The sequence below is a fragment of the Anomalospiza imberbis genome, chromosome 10, assembly GCF_031753505.1.
Source record: "Anomalospiza imberbis isolate Cuckoo-Finch-1a 21T00152 chromosome 10, ASM3175350v1, whole genome shotgun sequence".
In the NCBI taxonomy this organism is placed as follows: Eukaryota; Metazoa; Chordata; class Aves; order Passeriformes; family Viduidae; genus Anomalospiza; species Anomalospiza imberbis.
Window position 1 is genome coordinate 8,184,391 of NC_089690.1, and position 27,129 is coordinate 8,211,519.

The 27,129-nt window shown below is 42.5% G+C and overlaps 2 protein-coding genes and 2 long non-coding RNA genes across 6 annotated transcripts in view; 2 read left to right on the forward strand and 2 right to left on the reverse strand.

The window, feature by feature from the left end:
* The window catches only part of ATP11B (ATPase phospholipid transporting 11B (putative)), a 65,199-nt gene extending 63,131 nt beyond the window's left edge, over positions 1-2,068 (forward strand). The window contains exon 31 of the mRNA XM_068200392.1: positions 768-2,068. Coding sequence (XP_068056493.1) covers positions 768-801 — 34 coding nt within the window. The 3' untranslated portion in view covers positions 802-2,068. The remainder of the gene's footprint in view (positions 1-767) is intronic.
* Positions 2,069-4,550: 2,482 nt separating this feature from the next.
* DCUN1D1 (defective in cullin neddylation 1 domain containing 1) lies at positions 4,551-21,804 on the reverse strand. Of its 2 annotated transcripts, none has more exons than XM_068200395.1 (7): positions 21,641-21,804; positions 13,487-13,703; positions 12,057-12,225; positions 11,427-11,557; positions 8,617-8,699; positions 8,284-8,380; positions 4,551-7,298 (listed from the first exon to the last, which is right to left on the reverse strand). In XM_068200395.1, the coding sequence occupies exons 1-7, from the start codon at positions 21,641-21,643 to the stop codon at positions 7,219-7,221; spliced, it is 780 nt and encodes a 259-aa protein (XP_068056496.1). In that variant the 5' UTR covers positions 21,644-21,804; the 3' UTR covers positions 4,551-7,218. The 2 variants fall into 2 exon arrangements, with proteins under 2 accessions (XP_068056496.1, XP_068056497.1); XM_068200396.1 differs by lacking the exon at positions 21,641-21,804 and adding an exon at positions 17,199-17,327.
* Positions 21,805-22,002: 198 nt separating this feature from the next.
* On the forward strand, positions 22,003-22,645 carry LOC137479807 (uncharacterized). 2 transcript variants are annotated; one of them, XR_011002536.1, is made up of 3 exons: positions 22,003-22,097; positions 22,199-22,302; positions 22,463-22,645. It is a non-coding gene; the product is annotated as an uncharacterized lncRNA (long non-coding RNA). The 2 variants fall into 2 exon arrangements; XR_011002535.1 differs by lacking the exon at positions 22,003-22,097 and having other exon boundaries at positions 22,118-22,302.
* Positions 22,646-22,657: 12 nt separating this feature from the next.
* On the reverse strand, positions 22,658-23,158 carry LOC137479806 (uncharacterized). The gene is made up of 2 exons (XR_011002534.1): positions 22,965-23,158; positions 22,658-22,868 (listed from the first exon to the last, which is right to left on the reverse strand). It is a non-coding gene; the product is annotated as an uncharacterized lncRNA (long non-coding RNA).
* Between the last annotated feature and the right edge of the window lie 3,971 nt (positions 23,159-27,129).

A 27,129-nucleotide genomic window follows, 5' to 3' on the forward strand; every position in this document is an offset into this window, starting at 1 on the left:
TTCTGTATCATGTCTTCAGATGCCTGAGTGCAGTGAAGTTTGAGGTTGAAAATGTCAGTGTGCACTAGATCCCCCCAGCGAGTGCCCAGGGGATGAAGAGACACTAAAATTGAGCCTTGTCTTCTCATGCAGCAGGTATGAACATGTGACTGATCCCACTGCATGGGGCTGAAAACCTGGATCCAGCTGGAGAGGCAATAACCTGATTGCCATCCATCCAGTCCCCTCCAGATCTGCACTAGTAGCAAAATACACTTCGTTTTCACCAACTCCTATAACTTCCTTTGTATTTCCTATCTAACTTGAACCAGGATTTAAAATAGTAATTTTCTTCCTAGGAGTCTTCATGCTACCATGGATACCTAGGAAATACAGAATTATTTTACTACTCTAATCAGATATCTGCTGTTTGGCTGTGTTGTACAGTGTTTCACCTTTGAGCAGTGCTTGTTTGTCCGTGTCAGGCACAGCATTGTCCTGTCAGTGTGTGTGACCGTGTGCCCTCATCCATGCGTGTTTGGTGTGTCCTGCCCTGAGGGTTCCTGGTGCGAGGGGAAGCAGAGGCTCTGCCACAGCCGCCTCCAAGCATTTCCACTGGCCCAGCCCTGTAGGTGATGTATCTTGGCTTTTACCACACCAGTCTGTTGAGTAGGTTTGCACAAAAGCAGCACAGTCGTGTATTTGAAGAATAATTTGCCCTCATTATGTGTTTCTTTAAAACCTTCCATCTCCTCTCCTCCCTTTCCCCCTACTCTCCCTTTTCCCAGTGTTTGTAAGGTTACCGAAGAAACTTGCATTTAAACAATTCAGGAAGGACTTAAGAATCCATCCCTCGGCCAAGGTATATTTTTCTATTTGCAGTAAATTTAAGTCAGTAATGTCTCATTGAGTAAGTGCATAGATGTGGTTTGCTTAAGGACAGATTTTTTGGTGTGACAAATATTTTGTGTGGAAGTCACTGGGGTTTTGTGTTGATACCACAAATCTTTTAAAAATGCTCCTATTCAGGGAAGAAAGACTTTGTGTATTTCTTTGATGGCTGAAGTGTAGGAGCCAGTTCCTTCATGAGGGAAACTGAAAAAATCAGCTAAAATTCAGTGTAATGCTGGCATTCACCTCCCAGTGCGGATGTAAACGGGTGGGGGAGGCTTTGCCATGGGGAGGAAAAGTTTTATTATTTACCTTTTAGCCTTGAAGTCCATAAAAGCCTGTAGTAGATGTTTGTAGATCAGAGCAAGAGTGGTGTACACTCACTTTACTATGCAGTGTCCCTGAGGAAGCACCTTCTCCACAGCAGCTCCCCAATGGGATCGTGTTCTCTGCAGGTCAGTTCTGCCTCTGGGAAAAACAGGATTTGCTTTTCTTACTTAGGAAAACAATTTTAGTTGCCAAACTCATGCTTTTAAGAGGATGCAGTGGAAAAAAAACCTGAGACCTTCTGAGGTGGTTCGAAAACTGAAGTATAAATATTCTGCTTTAAAATACTCTGTATTTTTTAAGATTACAGCAGGGAAGGGGGAACAGAGGCTTTAAAGGAAGGAATGCTGAAAACTTTGATTTTTCATTTTCAGAATGATTTGAGAAAAGCTTTTGTAACTTAGAATGCATATTAAGCACCTATAATTTCTTATTGGAGTAAAATACCATTTTCTAGTGCTGGAAGTGTCTCAAAGCTGCAGACTATATTATTTTTCATAGTTCTATCTGCTATTGCTGTACTTCTAAATATCTGTTATTTTAGTGAAATTCAGTCTTCCAAAGTGCTCAAGCAAAACGTGCTTTTGAACCACTTATTTCTGGGTTATTTTTTTTTTGTGTAGAATCCCTAATACCTCACCATTGTCACTGCCCTCGCCACTGCTGTTTTACTCAGATTGTCACACAGATGTCACTGCTTAAGGGAGCCGTTCCTAGAGCTGGGCAAACCTTTCACCAGGGCCTCATTTTAGCCTTTATCCTGTTCCTAAATTATTTCCCACCCAGACTCTCTGCTTTGCAGCTCTGGGCTGGGATTTTTTTCTACAGATGTTTTTACAGTCGGCTGTTTCGCACGTTCCTTGCTCCTGTTGTTGGTTCCCAGCGGCGCGGTTTGGTTTCTGCTCTCGGAACGCCTCGGTCTGGAGCCGGAGCAGGAGCAGGAGCAGGCAGGGGCAGGAACAGGAGCAGAAACAGGGGCAGGAGCAGAAGCAGGAGCAGGAACAGGAGCAGGCAGGGGCAGGAGCAGGGGCAGAAAAGAGCAGGAGCAGGCAGGGGCAGGGGCAGGAGCAGGAGCAGGAGGAGGCAGGGGCAGGAGCAGGAACAGGAGAAGAAGCCAGGAGCAAGCAGAGGCAGGGGCAGGAGCAGGAGCAGGAGCCGGAGCCGGAGCAGGAACAGAAGCAGGAGCCAGGAGCGGGCAGGGGCAGGAGCAGGAACAGGAGAAGAAGCCAGGAGCAAGCAGAGGCAGGGGCAGGAGCAGGAACAGGAGCAGGAGCCAGGAGCCAGGAGCAGGCAGGGGCAGGAGCAGGAGCAGGGCCGGGTGCCGGCGATGCTCGGGCTCTGTCCGCTCCCGCCGCGGGATGTGCCAGGCCTCTGCTTTCCATGGGTTTCTCTCTCCCTTCAGCTCAGTGCTGCTCCTAAGGCGTCGGGACTGGCTCAGGGCCGCCTGCTGCTCCCTCGGGACGTTGCTGTTGCCACCGCCCGGCTCCGGCCGAGCCCGGCCGCGTCCCCCGGAGGGAGGGGGAGAGCTCTGCGGGACACGCGGGGACAGAAACGCGCGGCTCTCGGAGGCACAGAGCGAGGCGAGGCTGCAAGAGACCCTGGCGGGCACCTCCGTGGCCTGGCGTTTTTGCCATCTCTCCTCAGCGCTTTGCAAGGAAATTACTTCAAACTCCAGCAAGTTCTCACCCTTTTTAGCTTTTGACACCAGGGTGAAAGATGGTCTGTGGAGCATGCCGTTGAAAATGGTTAAAAATGAGGCGCACCTTGCTCCAGGAGGATCTTAATTTGTATCTTAAAGAATATATTTTTACAATTCCTAGTTGCAGTCCCCATGACAGATTTCAGCTTTTATGCATACAAAAATAACAAATCATCATCTAGACTCCTTGTTTTTCACTGAAGAGGTAATGAGCTTGCTTCTTTGAAGAAAACAATGGAATGGTTTCATCTCTGCAAGAAGTACCGTTTAAAAGCTGTTGATCGTTAATTTTAGGCAGATTAGGGGCGTTGCCCACTGGAAATGAGCAATAAGTAATACAAAGAATTTTGGACCTCTGACACTGTGGCTGCCTCATGTTATTTTTGCTCCTGTCAGTGAGGCTGTGTGCTTGCTCCTTGTACAGCTTGGTCAGTAGTTGTTTTGAAAATGGTTTATGAAAATTATATTTATTAAATAAAATTTTCACTTCTAGCTGAGTCATTGTTTTAATTATGTAAGTGGTAGAGGAAAAGATAGCAGAGCAAAGCCAGGGTTGCTGGACCCTGGCCCAGGAATAGTCAGGAGCAGGGCTGATGAACTCACCAGCAAGAAAAAGGTAACAAACCTGGGCCCGTCTCCACAATTTTTACAGCCCCCTCCTCTCTCACCCTCCCAGGTTCCTTACCCTAATTTAATTTATTCCTCAGACTCCTGCCACTTTTCCTTTGAACACTGAAAAAGGCTTGAAATGGTATATTCCACAAACACAGAGTTGAGTTTAGAAAAGAAGCAGCTACAGCTGCAGTTCCATGCAAATCATTCAAATTGCATTTAGGCAGCTTTTGCTGACTGAGCAGTTCCAGAAAGTGGGTGTTGAGTTTTCTACCAGTTTAAATGGTCAGACTTGGGCCTGAGGTACAGGTGCCTATATAAGAGCAAAACTCTTGGTGTTTATTTTCTGCAGATACTTTAGTACATGCTGGTATTAAACCAGCTCCATATTTACAAAGCTAAGGCATGTTTTTGATAGATGAAATTATAATTACATCAAGTATTTCATGGTTGGTCAACTGCTGGAGAGCTCAGAGGCCAGAAGGGGATCACTGTTTTTTGTTTAAAAGCCAACCCAGACCATTTACCGTCCTCAAATAAAAGCTACAGAGACTTCTGGCAACATTATTTAAATAAGAGTGTGAATGACAAAAGTTTATTAAATGCATTCTTTAAAAAAACTATATCTTCCTTAAATAAGGATGTCTCAGTACGGATTTTGTTGTAACACAGTTCTGAGGCAAGTCGTGAGTTACTCCTGAACAGGCTGATCAGTAAAAAGTGGCTTTCCCGCTGCACTTGAGGCGTACCTGAGCCACTGCAGTGTGGGCTGTCTTCCTTCCCATGCTGGGGCAGGGCCCTGCCCAGGGCTGGGACAATCAGCTCCAGGTGGGACTTGTAAACATTGGGAACAAGCAACAGGCAAGGTGGAGGAGATTTTAGACTTTTTTCTTCCCACCCAAAAGAAAGACTTGTCCTGAACTGTATTTTATGCAGAATACACATATTCCATGCTTTTTTTCCCCCACTCCCTAAAAGCACATTCCAGAAAAAAGTTTTACAAATAATACACTGAAACAATGCAGTACAAACCTCAGTCATGGCAATTTCACTGGAGCTTTATTGCCTCTGTTGGTAATGAGAGGGATTGTAAGAAGTTACATTTTGAACTTACAGAGATATGTAAATGATGGGTTTTTACTAAATATAATCTCAAGATTAAGTGTTTTATATCAGGGCACTTCTAATTTTGTACATATTTTAATGTATAAAAACAGTTTACAAACTTGATGCTTGCCTTTTTTTTTTTTCCTTGACATTTGGCAAAATTAAATCAATCTATTTGCGGGGAGATCATCAAATTGAAGACATAAGCACTTACGAATTAAAGCAATCCAAGTAAGCAACTGGCTGCATTCTTAAAAAAAAAAAAAACAAAACCAAAAAACAAACCCACACATATATAAAGGAAAAAAACCACATGGCCACATCCGAGCACGTTTCAGTACAAAATATTCCCTGTAAGCAGGCATTTTGTCCTTAGAACAACACCCTGTTAAATCAATGTTTCTTTCAACTTCAGTCATTTTGAAAAACTTTTAAGATGCCATGATAGCACAAATAACCCTTTTCTGCAACATAATTAGTCAAAGGTTTTAATGTATTTCTTTATAATTACACAGTAATTATAAGCATGTAGTACCAAACTGATGACAACACTATTTTGTTGGAAAGATCTTGCATTCAAAAGGAAGAGTCTCTAAAACACCACGGCATTTTGCCACTGCCCAATCCCAGACTTTCTGAGGGACAAGTCTGCATTGGGATGAAAAGCAAGTCAGTTCTCCTCTCCAAGCACAGCATCCTTGAACTAATCAATCTGAAACAGTACCAAAACCCTCAAGACAGAAAACAGCACGCAGAGATAACCTTGTCAAGCTTTTTTTTTTCCACCCCACCCACCCCATAATTTCACGTCCCCATTTTTATTTACACAAAACTGAGAAACGAAATATTGAAAGCAGCAAAACACACAGTTTTTGGCATAGCCAATTCCAGTAGCTGGAGAAAGTCTGCAATATTTTTGAGGAACTGTATTTTTGGAATAAATGCACAACTGGGTTTGCCAAAAGGGCACTGCTGTAAGGGGAGCCAGCCTTCAGGTCAACTGCACAGAGTACAAATAAAAATTTTAGCTGTTTAATAGTCATTTTTTCTCTAAAATACTTTTACCACCTGCATAAAATCATGCTGCAGTCTAGTGCAAGTACCAGTGACTCATCTCAAGAACAATTCTTGCCTTACCAGGGCACTATTTAGAGCATGGACTTAAACCCCCTCTTCTCACTTGTAAGTATGGTCTGTCTCCTCTCCTGGAGCTCGTTCTCTCCAGCTTGTTTTCCAGAGCAGGATTTATCACATCTCGTCACAAGTAACTCAGTGAGGAGTAAAAGACCATAAAAGCAGCTAAAGAGTTCTTGTATTATTAAAGAATTGCATCTCCTAAAACGTGCTTTGATCCAAATGAAGCAATTTAGTCAAATGCAGCAAGACAGAAGTAGTGATGATCAACAAAATAATTTAAACGAACAAAGCCAGTGTAGTAGCTTGATCTGTGCTTGTCTGGGAAAGCTTTACTCTTAATTTCTGTATTTGGCAACCACAGTGATATGTCAATTTAAGGAAAACTCAGCAAAATAATTTTAAAAAGGGTGTAATCCATAATGGCAGTACCTCTATGTTATGAAGATTTAACTTACCAGGATAATGGTTTCAAAACCCAGATTCACATCAACCTCACCAGCTTCTTGTACAAACAGGGCCATTTGCTTCGTCACACCTCAGCCATAAACGTCACATGTCTCAATTTAAAATACTGTATTGTGTAGCAAACAGTTAAGACACAAATTCAGTATATTCAAGTGTTTGATTTCCACAGAAATGAAAAACTTTTCTTTGACAGACAGATAAGCATTTCAAAACTGTAATGAAATCTGATTTCTTAGAGAGAAACCTAGAGAACACTGGCTCCTGTGAGGACACAGCTCGGCCACGGCGGGCTCCGCCATCGCCCACGGGGTGGGAAGTGCTCAAGTTGTGTCGTCCCCAAGCTGTCCCCAGAGCAGCTGAGCCACCAGCAAACCTCAGCCAGGCACCAGAGACCCCCAGTCAACAGCCCTGGGGCTCCTTGGTCATTCCTGTCACTGCTGTGACCAGAGACCCAAACTCAGACGACACCTGCACTTTTCCAGAAAAGAAAAAACTCGGACCCAGTACACATAATGCATCACTCTTGCAGGAAGTGCTATCAGTACAGTCTTTGCAACTAGCCCCAAGTGTGTATTTAAGGATTCTTTTAAAAACTGTTTTGATGTTGATCTCTATAATTCAGATGCCATACAACAGTTGTCTGATGATGACCAGCATTGTGCTTTATGTGAAATCAGAAACCTCAAAATAATTATAAAGCTTCTAGGACTTATGGGAGATGAAACTAGGGTGATCCACCAACAAAAATAAATCCATGATGAAATCCACAGTGTTGGAATTTTAACGGGCAAGAGTGGTCCAGACTAGAAGAAAAGCCCAAACCACCAGTAGAAGAATGAAATATGATATGGTCCAAGATGTATCCTTAAAGGTTTGTCTCAACCCTCAGCCATATTGTGAGGATTGATCTTCAGTTCAGTCCAGCCAGCAGAAATTGACTGTGCAATTTTCCATTTCAGGTATTGTACAGACTATGTACACTCTAGAAGGGTCCTTTAGTGCTACACTGTCGTACTTTTTGTCCCAGCAATTTGAGGGCGTGCAAATTCCACAAAGTCATCAATAAGAACTGGCCATGCCCCTAAAAGAGGAAAACACCAGAATGTAAGAACTTGGTTTAGCAAGGCATTCTTTCACAAGCTTCATATCCAGACAATCTATTTGTTTTCCAGTATTAAACTAGGCAGAGTTGGAAGCAAAAAAAAAAAAAAAAATTCATTTTCCTCCTTGAAATTTAAGAACCGATTAAAGATTTCTGCTTCCTTTAAAACCAGTTAATACACATCACTTTCAAGGGTCGTCTTCCAGACAAAACTAAAAGCTGACCAAAATCCTAACTCAAAACTGACAAGGGAATGAGGACAGTCCACAATTAGTAAATAAAGTTGGAGAAGTTTGCTGCCCTCTGCTCCAGAGGTATCCCAAGTTTCCTTTCCCCCCTCACTGAACTGATGTGCTGCCAAGGGCTGAGGGTAATCAGCTGTTCTTGGCTGCACGTGGACTGGAAAAGATCAATACAAAAGTTTACAAGAAACACCTCTGGTAGGAAGTGAGTTCTGTTCAGCAATCCCTGTGTGCTGCCAGCTTCACTTCTATGTCAAAACATGTCCAAGCCTCACATAAAGGGAAGCAAACAGACAAAAACATTCTCAGATATGAAATGCAGTAACCAGAGGACCCTACGCAGAGCTGCACAAACCATGGATCAGTTACTTGGATGAAGATGCCAAGAACTGCACTAACAGAGAATCTGTGGGTTTTAAATGGACATATAGCAGGGTTTGTCTCAATAAGAAAGAATTTGGGGCTGTCTCAGTAAGAAAGAATTTCTGTCTGAGCTTAGAACAAAAAAGAAAATGGATTCCATTAAAGCTTCAGCATTTCTTTTTTAAAACATCAGTAACAGAGACAATTACAACATGCATTAAAGGGGCTCTAACTGGACTTCAGCTCACCAGTACTACTCTAATGGAGCTGGTTTTGAGACTGTGCCAAAGCAGATACACAGCAATAAATGTCACATAAAACACAGTCAGAAGTTAATGAGAGAAAATGGCAATGTTTACCTTCCTCATCATAGTTAGACATATCATCTGCTATCATTGTACTAAAGTCTAGAAGAAGGTTCCAGGTATCCTTAGGAATTGATCTTTTATGATGTTCCTGTTTGGAGAGGTGGAAAATTTGTATTTAAAAAAATAAATTAAAACCCTATTATACATTCGTTTTTGCTGTCTCAAACACATCCATATCCCCAAAACATATTTCTATTGTACACACTGTGAATATCTGGGATTTAGGTCAAGACAGTCTATTTCATCTGCTCAATAACTTAAACATGTTTCTCTTCCAAGTTCTGAAAATACTGCAGTCCAGATTATGTAAAGGTTTCAACTTACCAACAAAAATTTGTTCCACAAGTCTAGAAATTTAAATCTTCCATTAAGTACTAAATTCCAGTAGGCAATGGCCATTTCTAAATCTGTAATATTAAAATAATTACTTTTAGAGATATACATATCAAATATATAATCTCCACCAGTACTGAACACCATGTATCCATAAACGTGAAAAGATTAAACTAATGCAAATATATTCATGGATCCTTTACAAAAAGGCAACCATAAACACACATATTTTATATTTTACAGAACTGAAAATTGCCCATATTAATATCTAATATATCCAAAACCCCCCAGGACATTTCATACGCCTTTTGCTATCTAACAATACTTTAAAGTCAGCAAAATATTTTCAGTTAAAGATGCTATTGGCTTGAAAAAAAAATTTGTAGTATTTTTTACTGAGACTTTCTTTCTTTTTTTAAATGTACAAAATACAATTTAGATAAAACCAACTTTTAACGATTTTTTTTAGGGCAACATTATTACAATTTCAGAGGAAGCTGATCAGTTCCTCATGGAAAAAAATTAAAAACTAAGTTTTATTTACTTGTGCTGCATTAATGGTGTGCATACAAAAGGGCAAGGTGATCAAATCACTGCATTTTACAGTGATTGCAAACAATCACTATAAACAATCTCTGCACTTTGACGTTTTTATACAATCTGGAGGTAATTCTTGTGGGTAAACAATGGCTGTTAAAAGCTAAATCTCAGGATGCTGCAACCTCAAACTCACTGTATGAGTCCAAACATGTAAAGCATGATGACGTAATACCTTGGGACAAACTACATTTTAAAAAATAAATTATATGATACAACAAAACTGGAAGGTGAAGATACAATTTTAGGTTTCTCTAAGTGTGAAAATGCCCAGTGAAATCCTCCTGGCTCAAATATAGGAATCTCAAAATACATCCTCCATTTTTAATCTTATCCAGAGAGATGCAAGAGAAGCAATGTTTGAGATGAACACCAGCTACAGGGTATTCTCTAATGAGATGGAAACATCACAAGAACTTTTCAGACACCCTCCTACTTACACAGTAGTAAGGAATTATGCGGAGGAAATATATTTCCAGAACTGTGCCTGAACTACTGCACAATGTTTGCAAGATTAGAGGCCAATATACATTAAAATCAGTTTGGCAAGTTCCTACAAGCAGTTATTTAGACACACCAAAATTAATTGCCTAACTAGCAGCACTTACTTTGCAGCTCTGTACTTCTCCCAGTGTTTTGCTCCAGGGTTTCCAGAATTATTCTGCCCTGTTCTAAATTCATGCCTAGAACTGTGTATTTATGAGCACCAAAATGGCTGGTAAGCATCCAGACTTTAGGCTCAGACTTCCAGACCCAGACTTTAAAACAAAAACAATTAAAAAACCTATCTTACACTATGTATATGCCATATGGATCTCAGAAAACTATACTTGTCTGCCACTGCTAGAGCTTAACATGCATGAAGAAGCTTTATGATGAAGGAGAAATAAAGCAAGTGAATGAGTTTTCCTGGGAAATTAATCCCACAATTCATTTGCTGTCCACATTTTCCTTGTTGTAGCAGCCTAAAAAAATTACGATGATTTTCTACAAGAAATACAAATCAGCCTATTCATTCATTTGCATGATTCAGAAATGACTACAAGCATGCACAAGTATTTTCAGATGGTTTAGCAGCACTTTTAGCTCCTTTGGATACAATGAAATTCACAATCCACTGAAAACAACAAACAAGATACAGCCAGATGTCACAGAAGGACACTGAGCTTTTGCTTATTTACTTATTTTTCAATACTCATTTTAAGCCAAAAGTTGGTCTGTACATAAAAGCCAGTAAAACTAAAGGAGAAAGCTCATCTTTACACAGCCTGGGAATGCAAAGGTGTCCAGTGGCAGTCAGTTTAGAGCATGTTCATTACTGAGAAAAATAAATTCATAAGCTGCCAAGGAAGAACCTACCAGCAATTTCCATATTTTATTACTTCTCAAAACCAGAAAAATTAATGTAAGAAGTTACAGGATCATGAAAGGCTAGTTATGGCTAATAGCCAAATCACACTGTAGAGAAATTAATGTACATCCTGAGTGTTTAACATCACAGCTTGAAAGAAATTATTCCCTCATTTTTGTTGTTTTGAATAGACAGAGCTACAGTTTGTTGCTTTAATTCCATCCAAACTGTGGTGTTCTGAAATTATTTTTAATAAATTATTCTTCCACTCCACCTGTTAGACCAACCAAAGACACACTCAGCCTGTGAACTCTGAAATAATGACAAAAAAGCCTTCACAGAGGCAAAGGAAAAAAAAAAACTCTGTAGGTAGGCACCAGCAGGCATCAGGCCCAGAACACAGGAATCTGTTTGTACCATTCCAATTCTATCCTGCTAGGACATTTGCAAGCATTTCTGGTGTTACAAGGGAGTGTACAAATGTGCTTACACAGAAAATGGTTTTACAGCTTCAATTTATCCTAAAAGTAAAAATTCAATTAATCTGTTCACTGCTGCAAATTCTAAGCGGTGCAATTATGTCTCTAATATAAGAGCACAACCCATTGTGCTTACTGAGAACTTCACTCACTAAATGAAGAAATAAACCTTCTCTCATAAAATTCTGTAGCCTTTCTTAATAATCAATTTCAGTACCTTAAACTGACATCTGTCTTTCAAAACACAGAGATGCATTTTATCCCAAGGGTGATTATCTTTCAGATTCATTGGATCACAATAATACATTCATTTACTGCTTTAATTAGTCATTTCCAATATTTATGAACAAATGCTTATGAATTAGAATACATACCTAAACCTTTCTGTCCTGGGTTCTTTGCAAAGTTGAAAGTAAATTGATAAAAATCCTTAAATCTTCCAGGCTCTTTTAATTCTTGTTCCATTTTAGGAATCTGGGCCTTCAGTTTTTCTATGCTGTCACATCTGCATTTTAAAAAGGATATTTGTTTGCATATTTATGTATTATTCATTTTGCCATAAAAACATGAGTTAAACAAAAATCTATAAACTGTTTGTAGAATACAATATGATTATCAAAACAGAATTCAGGAAGCCATTAATGAGTCTGCACTTCTACAAGAATTTCACTTATTTGTTATTTCTTCACACGGCATTTGCACATATACCTGACATACCAGGTTCTAGAATCCACAAAATTTTCAGGAAAATGTGATAAAGACTCCTGCACACTCACAAAGCAGAGAAGCCCAGGTCTGCCCAACATCCCTGCTCTACCTGCCAGAGCAGCTCTGTGCCAGCCACCACACAGCCCTCACACAACCAAGGCTGGGCTGCATTTTTCCAGAGGCAGAGCAGTGATGCTGGACTCTGAAACATCTCAGAAAGGACACCAAGACTGAGAATTCCCCAAAACAGGACACTGGATCACACTGTCACCATCTAACACTCAGTGAGCACTTACCCCAGCTCAGTCATTCCATCCATGAATTCCAGCTTTGAAAATTCACACTGTGTTGCAGCCCGGAATTTCCATGCGATGATGAGTACAGTGATGCTGGCTGGGTCAAGAGCTAGGTCATCACAGAACTGCTGTATTCCATCTATACCAATCTTATTCTCATCTTGAGGATCTTCAGCACATAAAAGTAAGTATCAAGAGAAACAGATATTTGAAAAAACTAATTTGTTCGACAAGTATATTTAAGACAAGGAAACATTTCCAAGAAGCCTTTTTTGGGATCTGCCCTTATAAGAGAGTATTTTAAAAACAAAATTACTTGAGTGTTCCAATGGTTAAGCTTTAACAATTGAGACAGTTACTGCAATAAAGCCTCCCATACAACGAAGATCATGTTATTTTCATTGAGAGACAAAAGCACCACAAACATTTGTTTTCTGCCTAATAATATGCAGGATCTTCTGACTCATTCCCTACAGAGCACAGTGGTTCTCTCCTCCAGCACACTCAATTATTGGCCGCTTTGGTCAGACTGATGAGCTGTGCTCCAGTAGAAGCCATTCTGCAGTGTTCATTTCCAAGCTGTACCAACACCCAAATCTGCCCATCCACAGCTACCTCAAGAGCAGATTTAGGCATTTCCTGGCCCACAGGAGGTTCCCAGCATCCAGAGGTTGGACACAGTAACCTCCAGGGGAAGTTAAGCTGCTCCATTAGCGATTCCAAGTCAGCCAGGCCCACTCCTCTTTCCACAAAGGAATCAACATCTGGTCTGGAAGTGAGATGCTCACATATCCACTGAGCTAACAAAGATCTACTAACACAAGCCAACACAGACTTCACAAAAATGGTATTTGGATTATACATATAAAACATAGGGAAACTGACAGAAAACAGAGCACTCTTTTTTAGATTAAGTGCTAAAACACACGATTTGTTCTGCTCTACTGAGTCAACATTATGCAGTAGGATATCAGTTGAACACTGGCTATGTAACAGATACAGAGACTTTGTTTTCTTTTACACTCTGTAACTACCTGATAATAAGAACAAGCTGAATAAAAACTAAGGTAGAAGCCATCCCTAGTATGCAACCTTGTCCTTTGTCAGGATCAAGTCCTGTGTGATGTGCCTTCCCTAGGAGACTTACCTAAAATCCTTGTTAACCATCCCAATTACTCACTGCACACATAATTCCAGCTCAGACCCTACTGTCCTATAAATGTAGATACATTCAGAGCACATAAAGTAACTGCATGTAATCCCTGTGAAGTAGAAACCTACCTACATTTCCCTTCTAATTTGTATTATTAGCACAGAAAAACAAAGCTGAAAGAGTTAAGATTTCCCAGCACGAGAGCACAGCATCACCAATACATTGTAAATAAGAATTATCCAAGTATGAAATAAGCCTTAAAATTCAGGGTACTCACCTTTGTATCTGTTATATAGTTGTTCTAACTTCTTTCTGTCCAGTGATCCTTTAACACTCTCTCGTATATAAAGTTCAGGATTTTGGAAAAAGTTGTCTGTTGCAACATCTAACTTCCAGTCATTTTGAGACAGACAACTGACTGCTGTCTTTTCACTAGATTGTGTGAAGACCATAAACTGACGCACTTTATCCTTCTGTGATGATTTCAACTTGTTCTAGTGAAAACAGACAATACTGTAACTAGAAATGTCTACTGGACAAAAAAACTGCAAGTGAATAAATACCAGTCTCTTAATGTTTTTTAAATCAGTATCTTTATAATTTTCCCAAGCAATCAGGATACCAAAATATGCGATCAAGATCCTCCAGAGGTGAGGCAGAGCAGGCCACTGAACAGTTTAGCACCACTGAGCAGCAGGCTGGTGTCCTTTTGGTCCCAGCTACTGCAGGACCAGGGCCACACCTGGAACGAGATCTCCTGAGGCGCCTCTTGATGGCAGCAAGGGACTAGGCTGGGCCATCCATTTCAGGGAGCTACACACTGAAACACCTTAAAGACTTCTTTTTCTTTAAAGAGATTTTTCACTTTGAAGGTTCTCAGCTCCACCTACATGATTTGCAAAACATTCCTGCGAGGAGGCCTTGTCTCCATTTCACAGGTGCAGCAACCGAAGCTAAGGAAAAAGGCAGCGGTGCCCGAGGCAGGCGGGGGAGTGAGTAGCCAAGGTGAGAGCTCTGGAATTCCAGGCCTCCTGCCCAGGCCCAGCCATCCCGCCCTGCTCCAGCCCAGAACTGAACGCAGACTTGCTGCTTATCAGCAGAGAGGGATTCCCAAGGACATTTCTGATGAGGAGAAGCACACTCAGGATTTCAAGGGTATGAGTTACACAAAACTAACTGCTCATCAGGAGAAAGCAACCACAGCTCCTGCCCCACACCCAAATTCAGTTCCGCAGTTCACTCAATACAGTCAAAGCAAACACTCCCAATGTTACAACTTGGTAAATAAAAGTTCTGACAAAATTTCAAGTCAGGATTGGATTTCTTACATGGCACAAATATTTCATTTTTAGTTTACTTCGTATTCGAACCAAAACTTGTATATTCTGTTTATTATTGCAACTGTAATTTCAACAGCTCCTTCTCAGGGACTATGGAGAAAAAGGGGAAAAATATCCCAAGACATGATAAAATTCAGCCAAAGAATGAATGACTTAGGAGCAGTATATGCTCAAGATCTTAATTCCAAAGGATAATTAGTGTTCAATTACATAATCATTAGAAAAAAGAACTAATGCTTCAGAACACAAATTCATCTGTCCTAAAAGTCAGGATCAGTTTTCTGTGGCTTGATGACAAGTGTGAACACTTTTATTTGTAAGAATAGTTAAGTTACCAGCTTCAGAGTTACACCACTGGAAAAAAATACAAGAACATCACATTTGGTTTAAACTGATGCCCACATAATATACTAAACAGAACAATACCCTTAGCTTAAGTATCCTTTAATAAAAAGAATCCCCCCAAACCAAAACCACCCTGTACCTACAACACTTAACTGAAGCCAAACTTTCAGCTCAGACTGCAGACTCCGAACAGACTGGTATTAGTTAGACTATACCATTTTTAAAGCTATTATGTGCTGCTGCTTGATTTCAGTCTCTTGACCAAGTTTGTCACTGTGGACCTCTGGCTACAAAGACATTTCTGAAACTGAGATTATCAGGCATGGTTCCAGGGAAAGGCCAAGCCAGCAGAGCAGCTCCTGTGCACCCCATCTGTCAATGCTTGGCTCCACAGACATTCAGCACCTTGCACTACTGAGCTCACACTTCCACAAAAACCACTTACGCTGACAAAGCCACGTGGAACTACTTCCAGAAATGACTAATGGATTTTCAGTTGCAGCTTTTTAAAATGTATTGCAAACTCAGATATATGAAAACAAAGCACTGAAAGAAATCCCAAATGAAGATGAAACAATCCTAAATTTAATTTTCTCTATCAATTACCAGCTTCCTCTAATCAGTTCCAAACAGCCAGACTGCTGCATCTCCACAGACTCAGCTGCACTATAGGGCAGCCATACTTAATTATCTTCGCTTTTCTTTTCTTCTTTTTCTTTACAAAGCTGCTGCCTTTAATCCTTAGTATTTTTGATTTTTTTAAACATGTACACATAAGTATACATAGCCCATTTAATACTGAGTACTCTGTAAAATCTCAGGAGCCTTTGTTCTCCCCTGCTCCTGCAAGGGTGAGCTCCAAAAGCAGTGTCATCCCACAAAAAGTCAAGGAACAGGTTTAAATAGGCTTTACCATGGATGCCCAGGACCACAGAAGGTGGTATGTTCTGCATCTTGTCACATAAAAGAAGAGTACAATTTGTTAGAACAAAAACTTGCAGCTTAAATGCCTTTTATGGTAAAATTTAAATTCTACGTATGTACATTAGATTTTCCCATGCTTGGGGCTCCCTAAGTGGTAGCAACAACGTAAAGCCTTTTTAAAAGAAGACTGAAATTGCAAAGAAGCAAGCAGCTAATTTCAACATTCAGTAAGGTGTAAAATGCAATAAATCACACTGTTCAGCCATAATCTTTTCCTTTAATATTCATATTTTTACTGGTCAAATATGAGTTTATGTTCAGCGAAGAAGTGCCAAAATCCTTTCTTTACATTTGATGAATGCTTCTGCAGAACCTTGCCAATATGGACAGGACACTCCACATCCTAAGTGACTGGGCACTCTTTGCAGGCCTACTACAGGACAGCAAGAGATGGAATTACTGCTGAGTTTTTATTATCCTATTATAGCTCTTCTTCCAGCACATTAAAAACCCACACTTCAAGCAGGAACAGGTTCCAAACCTTCTGCACTTTCAAGGGCTATTTCTAGACACTGAGCACTAATACTCTATTATTGTTTTAAGTGCAATACAGAGCAGCACATAACCTTTAATCCTATAGTCATCAGGCAACAAATACCTGACACTGAAATTGTGCTCACTGCAATGCAACACAATCCACTTAAAACATCTCAACTTTAACACAGGTTAAAAAGGAAGATAGACTTTTATTATTTAACAGATATGTGTCTTGCCTATATATCCAAATGGAAACCAATGGAAAGCAAATGAAACAAATTTGTACTCTTACTTCTTGGATCAAAAGGAGAAACTCAGTTCTGCAAGCCTTTGATCAAGTTTGCGTGGTATCCAAGCTACCTTTCATAATAAGGATGTCACAAGGCAGATAACCTTACTTTTAAAACACAGAATAACTTCTTCAAATGAAAAGCTACATTGTGTACTCATAAAACTACACTCATTCTAATTAATATCTGGTTCTCTAATTTTGATTTTAAAATTAAGATTTGCCTCTTACCATGAAGTACCAAATTTGAATATTGTAATTCAATATCCTTTCCTTGATCAGATACTTCAGTGAAAAATTACAAATAAAAAATATAATACTTGGACTTTTACTTCCCCAAGTATTTTTTTCTCCTAGTCTCAGGCACAAAAAATACTAGAACCTCTCTACCAACTCTGACTACAGCACTGTTTTTCATTATCTTCTGCACTGTGTTTAGTCACCCCAGATTCAAAGATAAGTTCTGCACACTGGTCATCAACATTTTGCAGACAGCTAATAGCTGAATGAGGGCTCCACTCTCTTGGATAATGTTGATGGGAAGCAGCATCAACCTTTGTCCCACACTGCCTGGACTGGAGAGCTGAGGATCCCTCCTGGAGCGTGTTCTTGGACTTGGCTCAAAGGTCCCATGTGGCCCCAGTGAGACAAGCAGGGCACAATGAGTTTTGCTGCCCAGACTTCCCTGTGGCCCCCAAGGAAGGCATTCCCACAGTCACTCCTCAGCGAGCGACTGCTTTGCACCTTTCCCTTCCCAGCCACTGATACAGACCATCCAAATCCTGGACTTTCACTGCTAAGTAAAGGAATTTGAACAATGTGACATCTGTAATTTTGTTTCAGGCAGGACTGAAAGAAAAGCCTGTTAAGTTCTCATGCATGTGACAGGTAAAAGCCTTTTCAAAAATAGTATCAACCTCCACAAAGTCTCAGCCTTTACACAGACTGCACTGAGACTCCAGCAAGAGCTGTGGCTGTGGGAAGCATCCCTGCCCTTCCCAAGGACCCAGCTCAATCCCAGAGGCTCGGGCATGCCATCCCCTCACCTGACTGCCACTTCCGTCCCTTGATGTGACACAAATGGCCAGGGGAGTTCTGCTCCCCAGTCATCCCACCTTGGACTGTATCCATGAAAGGAACCAAAGACACCTAAAAATGTCTGCCTTACTGCTTGTATTCAACTAACACATGAAAGCTTAAAAGGCAGAATCATGAGTATTTTTCTTTGTTTTGTAAGAAAAACATTAATTACAACAAAAATCTACAAATACACAGAACTGCATCTTAACCCACCAACAGTGATGGCACACAGGTATACTACCAAAAAAATCTAAGGTAAAGGTAAAAACAATGAAAGTAAATAGCCACAGTTTCTGAATAATGTAAACAAACATGTCCTTCAACTACATTTTATTTTCCACAGCAGTTTCTCTAAGAGAGGGCACACAAAGTAAGACAGGACATTTGTAAGCTTCTGTTTCAAACTCATGTGAAATCCACTTGGCCGCAGTGGAACAGAACAAAACCACTTTAAAAGTCTGTTGAAACATAAAATCCAAGGGAAAAATCACAACATAAAATTAAAGTTGCTTTGCATCCTCTGTGATGTTCTTTTAGTGGATAAAATAATTTCAGTATTCACATACAGGCAGAAGGTCAATATACAACTACCCAGAATATTGCTGTAGATATAATGGTAATTCATGCTAAACTGACAGGTGAATGAAACACAAAAATCAGGGATTTCCTAAAAAAAAAAAAGGACAACATAAAGCAGGCAGTTGTTTAGCATTCTTAACTCTGGTATGGGGCACAAGCTCTAGTCATACTGTATATTTGCATTGGCACCATAAAACATGAGTAAAATATCAAGAGCCACATAATAAATTTCACACCTTGTTCTCAGAGTAGTTCATATTCTTGAATCTTTTTTTCATGGCTCCAGTTAAAAGTGATTTAAAGTATTAGTTCAAAGGGATCTCTGGTAAGCTAGGAAACAAAATCATGCACCATCTTGTCTAGCACTCTGACTACTCCGTCCGAAGCATAATGCCAAGAATCTGAAGTTTTGCCATGGGACAACCAAACCTCAAATATTTAATATCAACAAACTGCTTCAGACATGCATATGCACCACCGATTACACGTATAAACAGCTGGCCTTGCAGAATAGCTCATTGAGTTAAACACCACATAACAATGGCATGAAGCACACTAACATTACAGGAGACAGCGTCAGACATGAAATTCTTGTAATATGTGTGATTTTACAACTTCCTGTCAGCTGAGGTTTGCAGTAAGAAATTATGTATTTATCAGCACAGAAATATTTTTCAGAGAACACAAACTTGACAATATAATAGATAATATAAATGGAGACAAGGCTAGCACATGGCTCTGGATAAAGATGTAGATAATCACACACTTGCCTCGATTACCACACACAGTTCTAAATTCATTAAATCATTCAGAATTGTACAGGCAGTGAAGATGGCTCAGAGTACAATGGACCAGCTTACTGCTCTGCCTTGATTCATGGGCACAGCACTGTCCTCAGGATGAGATGAAGCAGTAACACTCTAACAGGGAAGGTGAAGGACAGCACTTCGCCAGGTGCTGCTCAGCCAGCTCAAATGAAGGGTGGGTAAGAAAGGCTGACTGCTCTCAGCAGTCCCAGGAATGCTGGCAGGGTGGTGTCCCTTCCAGATCTAGGACAAAGATGGTTCAAGGGCAGGAAACCTCTGTCCTGAAGGCACAAGGCTCTGGCCATATGGACACTGGTGAGACTAAGGCAGAGCCAGCAGTGCTCTATCTGGCAGCGCTGCATGGACAGGTAGGAGCCAGGCCCCAGCTGCAGGAGCCTGTGCCATGGCATTTGCTGTGCTGGACAAGCTACCTGGCCACAGCCACTGGAAGGACGAGTCAGAGCAGTTGTGTACATGGGCAGAAAAATGGCACATCAAATCTCATGTTTCTGGATGGGCATCCTCGGATCTCTGTGAAGTATCCCCACCTTTGCCCTAACCAAACAGAGGATTTTGACATACCACAAATAAGGTACAGAATCCTACGCCCGGGCACTGGAAACCATCCATACCTGTATTTACTACTTCTAAAAGCTGCAGCCCGTCATTTAGTCCCACTTCAGTGTCTATGTCATCCTTTCACCTGGGTGCTGCAGACAACAAGCACAACCTGGAACACAGTTGTTTGCACAGGGCCTAACAGCTCTGCTCGGGGCCATGACTGGAGTATTCACATACTCCCTCTCATCCGATAAATACCAATCTACCTGTACAGAACTGCTACACAGAGTATGTCTGCTGGTTCTTCACTTAAGTGTTTCCAAGAAGACCAAGCTGACAGAACTCTGCTGTTTCTCACAAAAAGAAATTTTCTGAATAATGGGCCTCACTATTTCTGTTATAATGCCACTTTCTACAGTATGATTCAATTTAAATTTCTAATCTCATAGCCAGCAAATAATATATGTACATTCAAGACATTATCTGTCTATTTCATCAACCATGTATCTATTTTGCCTACCTACACTGGATTGGCTGCAGTGGGACATACTCTAGGTGATTTTTATGGAAAAAAGTCTTCATAAAAAGCTGTGTAACATTACTGTGTATGCACGATTTGAGACAGTCCCAGACCTGCACAATTACAATGAGACACCTTTACAGTCTGAACTTTATTCAGACTTCAGTCATAAGCTCTCATAAAAAAACACAAACGAAGACCTACATCAAACTAGACAATTAAAAATTATACTAGTTACATAGTGACATGTTTATTAGAGGTCTGCACACCACTAATTTAAATGCTGGCTAACCAAATTTTTATGCCAACGTAATGCCATCAATTAAAGGTGACGTTGTAATTTTTTTAATATGATTTTAACTCTGCCTGTCAGAATAGTATTAACAGCAAGTATAAAATATCTTCATACCAATAAGCATACACCAGTATATCTTATGACTCCCTCCTACACCCTTCCTAAGACTATATCACTGCTACAGAAAAGTACTGCTTTAAATTGTACAGGTGTTACAACATTTGAATACGGAGAAAGCCTGGAAGTACTACTATAAACTGTTCCCTCTGGTGCATAAAGACACTGCGCAAGAAACCAATGAGGGCCCCCTTAATTAAATTAAAGGAATATATTTTTCTTTTGTTTTAGGCAAACAAACCAGAAAATGTTGTTCTAAACACTGCGGTTTCCCCCTACAAGAAGCAAGGGAGAAAGTCAGTCGATTTGGAAGCCCACAGCAAATCCTCAGCTATAAGAACAGTTTTACAGAGAAAATGCAAGATAAACCTTTACAAGACCTTTACTAGGATGACCTCTGCAAGGCCCTCCTTTACAACACTTCTATGAAAAGAACCAACCAAGACCCTAGAACAATTATCCAGAAATTCTCCACCATAATCCCAGTTCAAGAAGCATCAACACCCCCAAGTTTCCCTGTGAACTGACAGCGCTTAATGGTCCCTGAGACGCCTGAAATCCTGCGAAAAAACTCCGAGCAGCCCCTGGTTCCTGGCAGCCCCTTGCACTCCCTCAGTGCTGCTGCAGGCACAGGGCACAGCCAGGACAGAGCTGCCCACACCACGGCCGCTGTCTCGCAGAGGTGCCTGAACCCTCACTCCAGGTGCCAGCGAGCCCCTCCCCGCCGTGCGGGGCCTGCCGGGGCCCCGCGGGTCGGAGCCTGGGCGGGATCCCGGCGCCCCCCGCTTAGGCCCCTGCCCGGAGCAGCCCCTGCCGCCCGCCCCGCGGCCCCGGCCCGGGCCCCACACGCCGGCGCTGCCGTGCCCGGCAGGAGGACGAGCAGCCCCCGGGCCAACACATCCTCCCCGGCTGCGGAGCCCCCGACACCGGCCATTCGGCCGCTCCCGGACACCCAGCGCGCAACGACCAGGCCGCGCTGCCCCTGCCCGGCCCCGAGGCGCCGCGCTGGGCCCGGAGGGGCCCCCGGCGGCCGCTCACCATGGTGGGGGCTGTGCGGGCCTCTCCCCTCCCGGCTCGGGCGGACACTGAGGGCGGCGGCAGCGGCGCTTCCTCCGGCGGCGGCGGCGGCGGCTCCCGGCTCCTCACGGGCCCTTCCGCCGCCTTCCCCCGCTCATGCGCAGTGCGGGGAGCCGGGAGCCCTCACGGGGGGCGGCCCCGGCCGCGTTCCCCGGGAGCGGCGGCAGCGAGCGGCGGGCGGCCGTCGCTCGGCGCTGAGGTCGCGGCGGGCACCAGGGGGCCTCGGCCCGAGCAGGGAAGGGGAGGGAGGGGAAAATTCCCCCCAGCCTCCTGGAGGCTTTTACGGTGTGGGCTCGGGGCTCGGAGGAGATGCGGCGGGTGCAGGTGGGGGTGCGGGGTCCCAGCGGCTCCTCAGCCCGGGAACCGCTGTTTTGTCGGGAAAACTCCCTGTGTATTCCTGCTTCGTCAATATCAAAAGGTCAGACACTTTTCGTGCGAGCGCCAGGGCCGTGTGGACGCCGTTCCCGGGGGCCTGAACACGGAAAGGGCGAGGTGGGAAAATCCCCCGGGTATTTCCAGGATGGATTCGCAGAAGAGGCAGAATCGTTTCCTGAGCAGCCACGGAGACCTGGGGAAGGTGAAGTCTCGGGGCAGCAGCTTTACAGAGGAGCACCTCCACACCTGTAAGATTTCCCTGATTTCCCTGCTGCTGGCTGTGATCCCCTTTGGGAACCTGTGGGCAGATGTAGCTCTTGCTGCACTAGCACAGCTGTACTAGCAGAAGGGGCTGCAATGGTTAAATCACGGTTTGTACCACTATCCCAGACAGTTGTTCTTTCCCAGGAAAGCTTACTCTACCTACTGCAGGTTTTTGGCAGCCGAGGGAGTTTGGGGAAGCAAAATACTTGCTGATAAAACTCACAGTGGTGGCAAACTGCTGTTGTGAAGGACAAAGGTTTGAGGTCTGATCTTGTTCTCTCATCTCCCGCTGAGCTTGGATCTATTAAAGTAAGCTTCTGTATTTATTATGACTGGTACGATTGCACACACCACAGAGAAGTTGAGACTTCAAAAAGCCTTTCCTCATCATGGATGTCCACAGTTTATGTATGTGTTTTTATAGAAGAGGGTCTGAATAGTTTATTGCTTGCTTTCCTGAAAATCAGAGCAAAGCTTAGATGGGAGTGTGAGGAGTTAAGTTGTATTTGGTGAGGAAAATCAGGCCTGTCCTGTGAAGTGTCCAATTTTGCTGGTGTATGAAACAGTAAAATTAAGAGCCTGATACCAAGTATATAGGAATATAGCTGAATTCAGCTATCCTTGGAGACAGCAGTTGCCTGGATACCTTGAATCCTACCAAAGAGCATAATTTTGAAATTGGGGATGGATGCAAATTGGCCAGTGAACAGCCATGAACACTGCACACCGGCCCAGTCCTTGTAACCACAGCAGGGGAGGCAAAGCCAAACCTGGAAATCTCTTTGATTGAGTTAGCTAATTGCCATCACTGTAACATGCTGTGACAGCCCTCCTGCCAGCTGAAGACACGGTTTAGACCTGGAGAATTATTGTGACATGTAACGATAATCTGAGAGATGAGCTGTGCATGCAGGAGACTCCTCAGGAGAGAAAGAGGATTTTTCAAGTGACTTGTTTTTTTCTAATACCTGTGGATCTTGCAGGTTTCTTGTAACACAGGGTCTCTTAGTGGGTTTTTTGAGTGTATGGTGGCACACTGTATTTGTGTTTAATTTTTTGACTGGCTTTTGATTTGATCTCCCTAAGTTACTAAATTGCTCTACATTATGAATTCCTGTTGTATAAGGTAAGGAAAATCATACTTAACTGCTTCTGGGCAGGGCAGATAAGGTAATCCAGTGATATGATAATGAAATATATTTTAAAAAATGTGAAATGCATATTGCTGCTATTCACAGCATGCATACTACTCCTTGTGGGTTTTTTTCCAATTCAAGATCACTCCTCAGGTGAAACTGTACCTGTGAAAAGGAGTGACTTCCTGCTGCCATTTAGGTTGTAAGTCTAGTGTTACTGATTTTAGTGGGAGCTGCAGTGCTCTGTATTGGTTTCCAGAGTGCTTCCATGGGGATATGGCTGAATTTCTGAATCTGAGGTTACCTTACCCAAAGCTCTTGGCCAGCATGGTCTGACTAGACAGTTACTCTCCAAACACAGCTCACTGCAGTGGGCAGGCACATACCTCAGGACACAGCCAGATTGCCCCAACTCCACCCATATCCACAGCTTGAGCCTGCCTACAGATGGAGATGGGTACTTGCATGATGTTGTGTGCTGTCTGACTCTCACCTTCACCATTTCTGACCAAAACCAGAGGCTTTGTAAAGCAGGAGGCAGCATGAGGCCATCAAAAAGTGTAAGTTACCTCAACTGGGCTTGTTACGTGTTGCCTTTTGTACAGCTCCCTGCAGGATGGAGCCCCAGGTCAGAGCAGGGCTACCCAGCTCTGCTGCTTGTGAACGCGACACGTGCCCTCAGCGACACAGACGAGAAGGAAATTTCATTGTGCAATGCGCACGCAGCATAATCACCGTGACCAGGGTAACATGATGACTTGTTCAGTTTATTTTAAGGCTGACACACTTGCCTTGTTTTGTTGTGCGAGCCAATGATGTTTTATCTTCTCATGTGAAGCCCAGGAAAATGAGGCAGTGATTTTATTTTTTTTAAAACCAACTGTGTCAGGTGCATAACTGAATATAACACTGAGCTGGTTTACACTGACCTGAGCTCTCCTCTAGAGCAGACAAATAAGTCTCATGTTCGGTCAAAGCAGAATCCATTTAGTGTAATCCCCTGGCTGAGAACTTAGAGCACTTTCTGAGGAAGAGGCCCAAAGCTTTATGAAGGATAACAATAACCTGGGGCAGCTTGGGCTGGACGTGTCTTTCTAACCACATCTTTTTAGCAGCTACTTTGTGCTCTAGAAAATGAAACCACCAAATCATCATATACTGGGTGATTACAGCTATGGCCCTTTGCCTGCAAACTGACCCCATGGTTAAGAGAGAACAAAGTCCCATGAACTATCCTGCACAAGGAGATTTAATGCCACTCTGTGAGCATCCAGAGGTGCAGACCCAATGATCTGCTCCTGTTGTGCTGTTCAGCTGATGCAGTTGGAATGTCTCTATCATTATGGGTTTTTTCTGCACTGAAAGAAGCACAGCAGAAGTAAACAGTGTGAGTTCTCCTGTAGGTGTCTGAGCAATTTAACCTACAGTGACACAGCACCAATATCAGATTGTTGTTGATAGGCTGCAGGGAAGGGTGTTCACCTTCTATTAAGTTTTTCATCCTTCCTGCATTACACAAGAGGTTAACAAGTTACTACACCCAGTCCAAGGCACTGTTAGGAACAGTTTTCCATGTGACAGCATCTCTGGGAGGGAGCAGGACAGCTTTATGTGATGAAGCAAAATCAGGTCAGAGAGCCTAAGAAAATCTGAAAATTTCTCATGTATTCCACCATACTCTGGCAGGCCTAAATAAACTGAGACTTTCCAGGACACCTAAAAAGCAACTGACTGCTAGGCTTCTGTATTTTTTTTTAAACTAGTGAGTACTGAGATACATATATTAAAAGCAAGGCATTTTAAGTTTGCTAATGAGTTAGCAAATGGGAGGGCAATAAGAATTGACATAGCTAGTTGATTTTTATATGGACATTTTGTAGTTCAGAACTTCTGCAATACAAGGTACAATGTTTGTAACCAGAATTCTTTGAAACTTTCCCAAGCTGTAATCCCCATGGTGCCATCACAGCTTCATGATTAAAACACACACCTTTGAACTGTAAAGCAGCTTTCCATTCTCACTACAAAGAACTGCAGGTGATTTCAAGAATCTAGAAGACTGAGACACGAATATTTCCCTATCCCAGTGATTTTCTGTATGTGCCATCTGTAATTGTTCAATGTAATAAAAATCAGCCATCTCAATGCAAAGCACATACTTTGGTATTAATACACAAAACAATAATTTAAATTACTTATATTGGAGGTAGCGCCTTTTGCCTTGAAGGTAGGCACACTGCAGCTGTACATAACAAGAGTAGTAAAATGGCTCTTGCCTCCTGTCACATGTTACACACATTTGGCCTTTTCCACTCCTCCTTGTTGTAACAGCAAACTGATCCTTGGGCTCATGTCTACACCATCTGGCCAATAATATTGTCCTGATTATAACCTCCATGCACGTGACTGGCTGCCTGCATCAATACAGTGGGGCAGCTCTCAAGGAAAATGGGGGATGCAGCTCTCAGCAGCAGCTTTTTTCACCACTCTAGAGCTTTGCTGTGCCACCACAACCGTTTGAAGGAAAACAGGCTGTCATGGTTTAACCCCAGCTGGCAGCTAAGTACCACGCAGCTGCTCACATCCACTGGGATGGGGAACGAGGGATCTGCTCCTTTACAGCTTGATGGCATTCGGATGCACTGTGCACAGGTATCTGCTAGAGCCTTTCACTCCTGTGGGTCTGTTGTGCCAGGCCATCTGATCCACACAATCCCATAAACCTGACTGTCCCTCTCCTCCACCTGGCTGGAAGCAGGGCTCCTCTAGTACTGGTCTTAGGATTCCCTGCTTCTTGTAAAAATGGATTTGAATTTTTTTAAATAGGATCAGGAGTAAGATCAGCTCTTCATCTCTGTGTGGGGAACTGCCCAGTGGAGACTAGAGCAGCAGTTTTCCTGGAAGAACCCCCATTTGTGATTGTTTTTTCTTTGTTTCAGAACCAGCAATTCTCATAGGCCAGTTTAATAAAGTACAACAGAATTGACCTTAGCCCAGCCCCCAGAGGTGATAAACAGCACAAAGGCAACTTAGACACCAAGGACATCATCACATGACACAAACCTGAGTACAAGCACAACAACTCTGAGAACAAACAACACTGTAACCACTGACAATTAAATTAATATAATGAATGCTTGTGACAAATCTGTTTTACACACTCTGGTCAGATCTGTTGTTATCTCCACCCTTTGTGCCCCACATTGGGCACCAAAAAGGTCTGTCACAGTTTAACTCCATCCAGCAATTAGGTACACGCAACTGCTCATTCACCACCCTCACTTCCTGCTGGGATGGGGAGGAGGATGGGAAAAAAAGGGCAAAACCCATAGGTTGAAGTAAGAACAATTTAATAATAGAAATAAAATAAATAATAATACAAGTGTAATGAAGAGACAACAAAGGGAGTGGGAAATAAAACCCAGTAGAGAGAGGTGATGCACACTACAGTTGCTCAATGCACCCTGACTGATGCCAGAATGTCCCCAAGCAGCAATCAGTGGCTCCTGGCCAGCTTCCCCCATGTCTGTGCTTGCCACAGTGTTCTGTGGTATGGTATGTCCCTTGGGCCAGCTGGGGTCAGCTGTCCCAGCCCTGCTCACTCCCAGCCCCTTGTACACCTGTCAGCTGGCAGAGCATGGGAAACTGGAAAACCTTTAACTTGGAGCAAGCAGT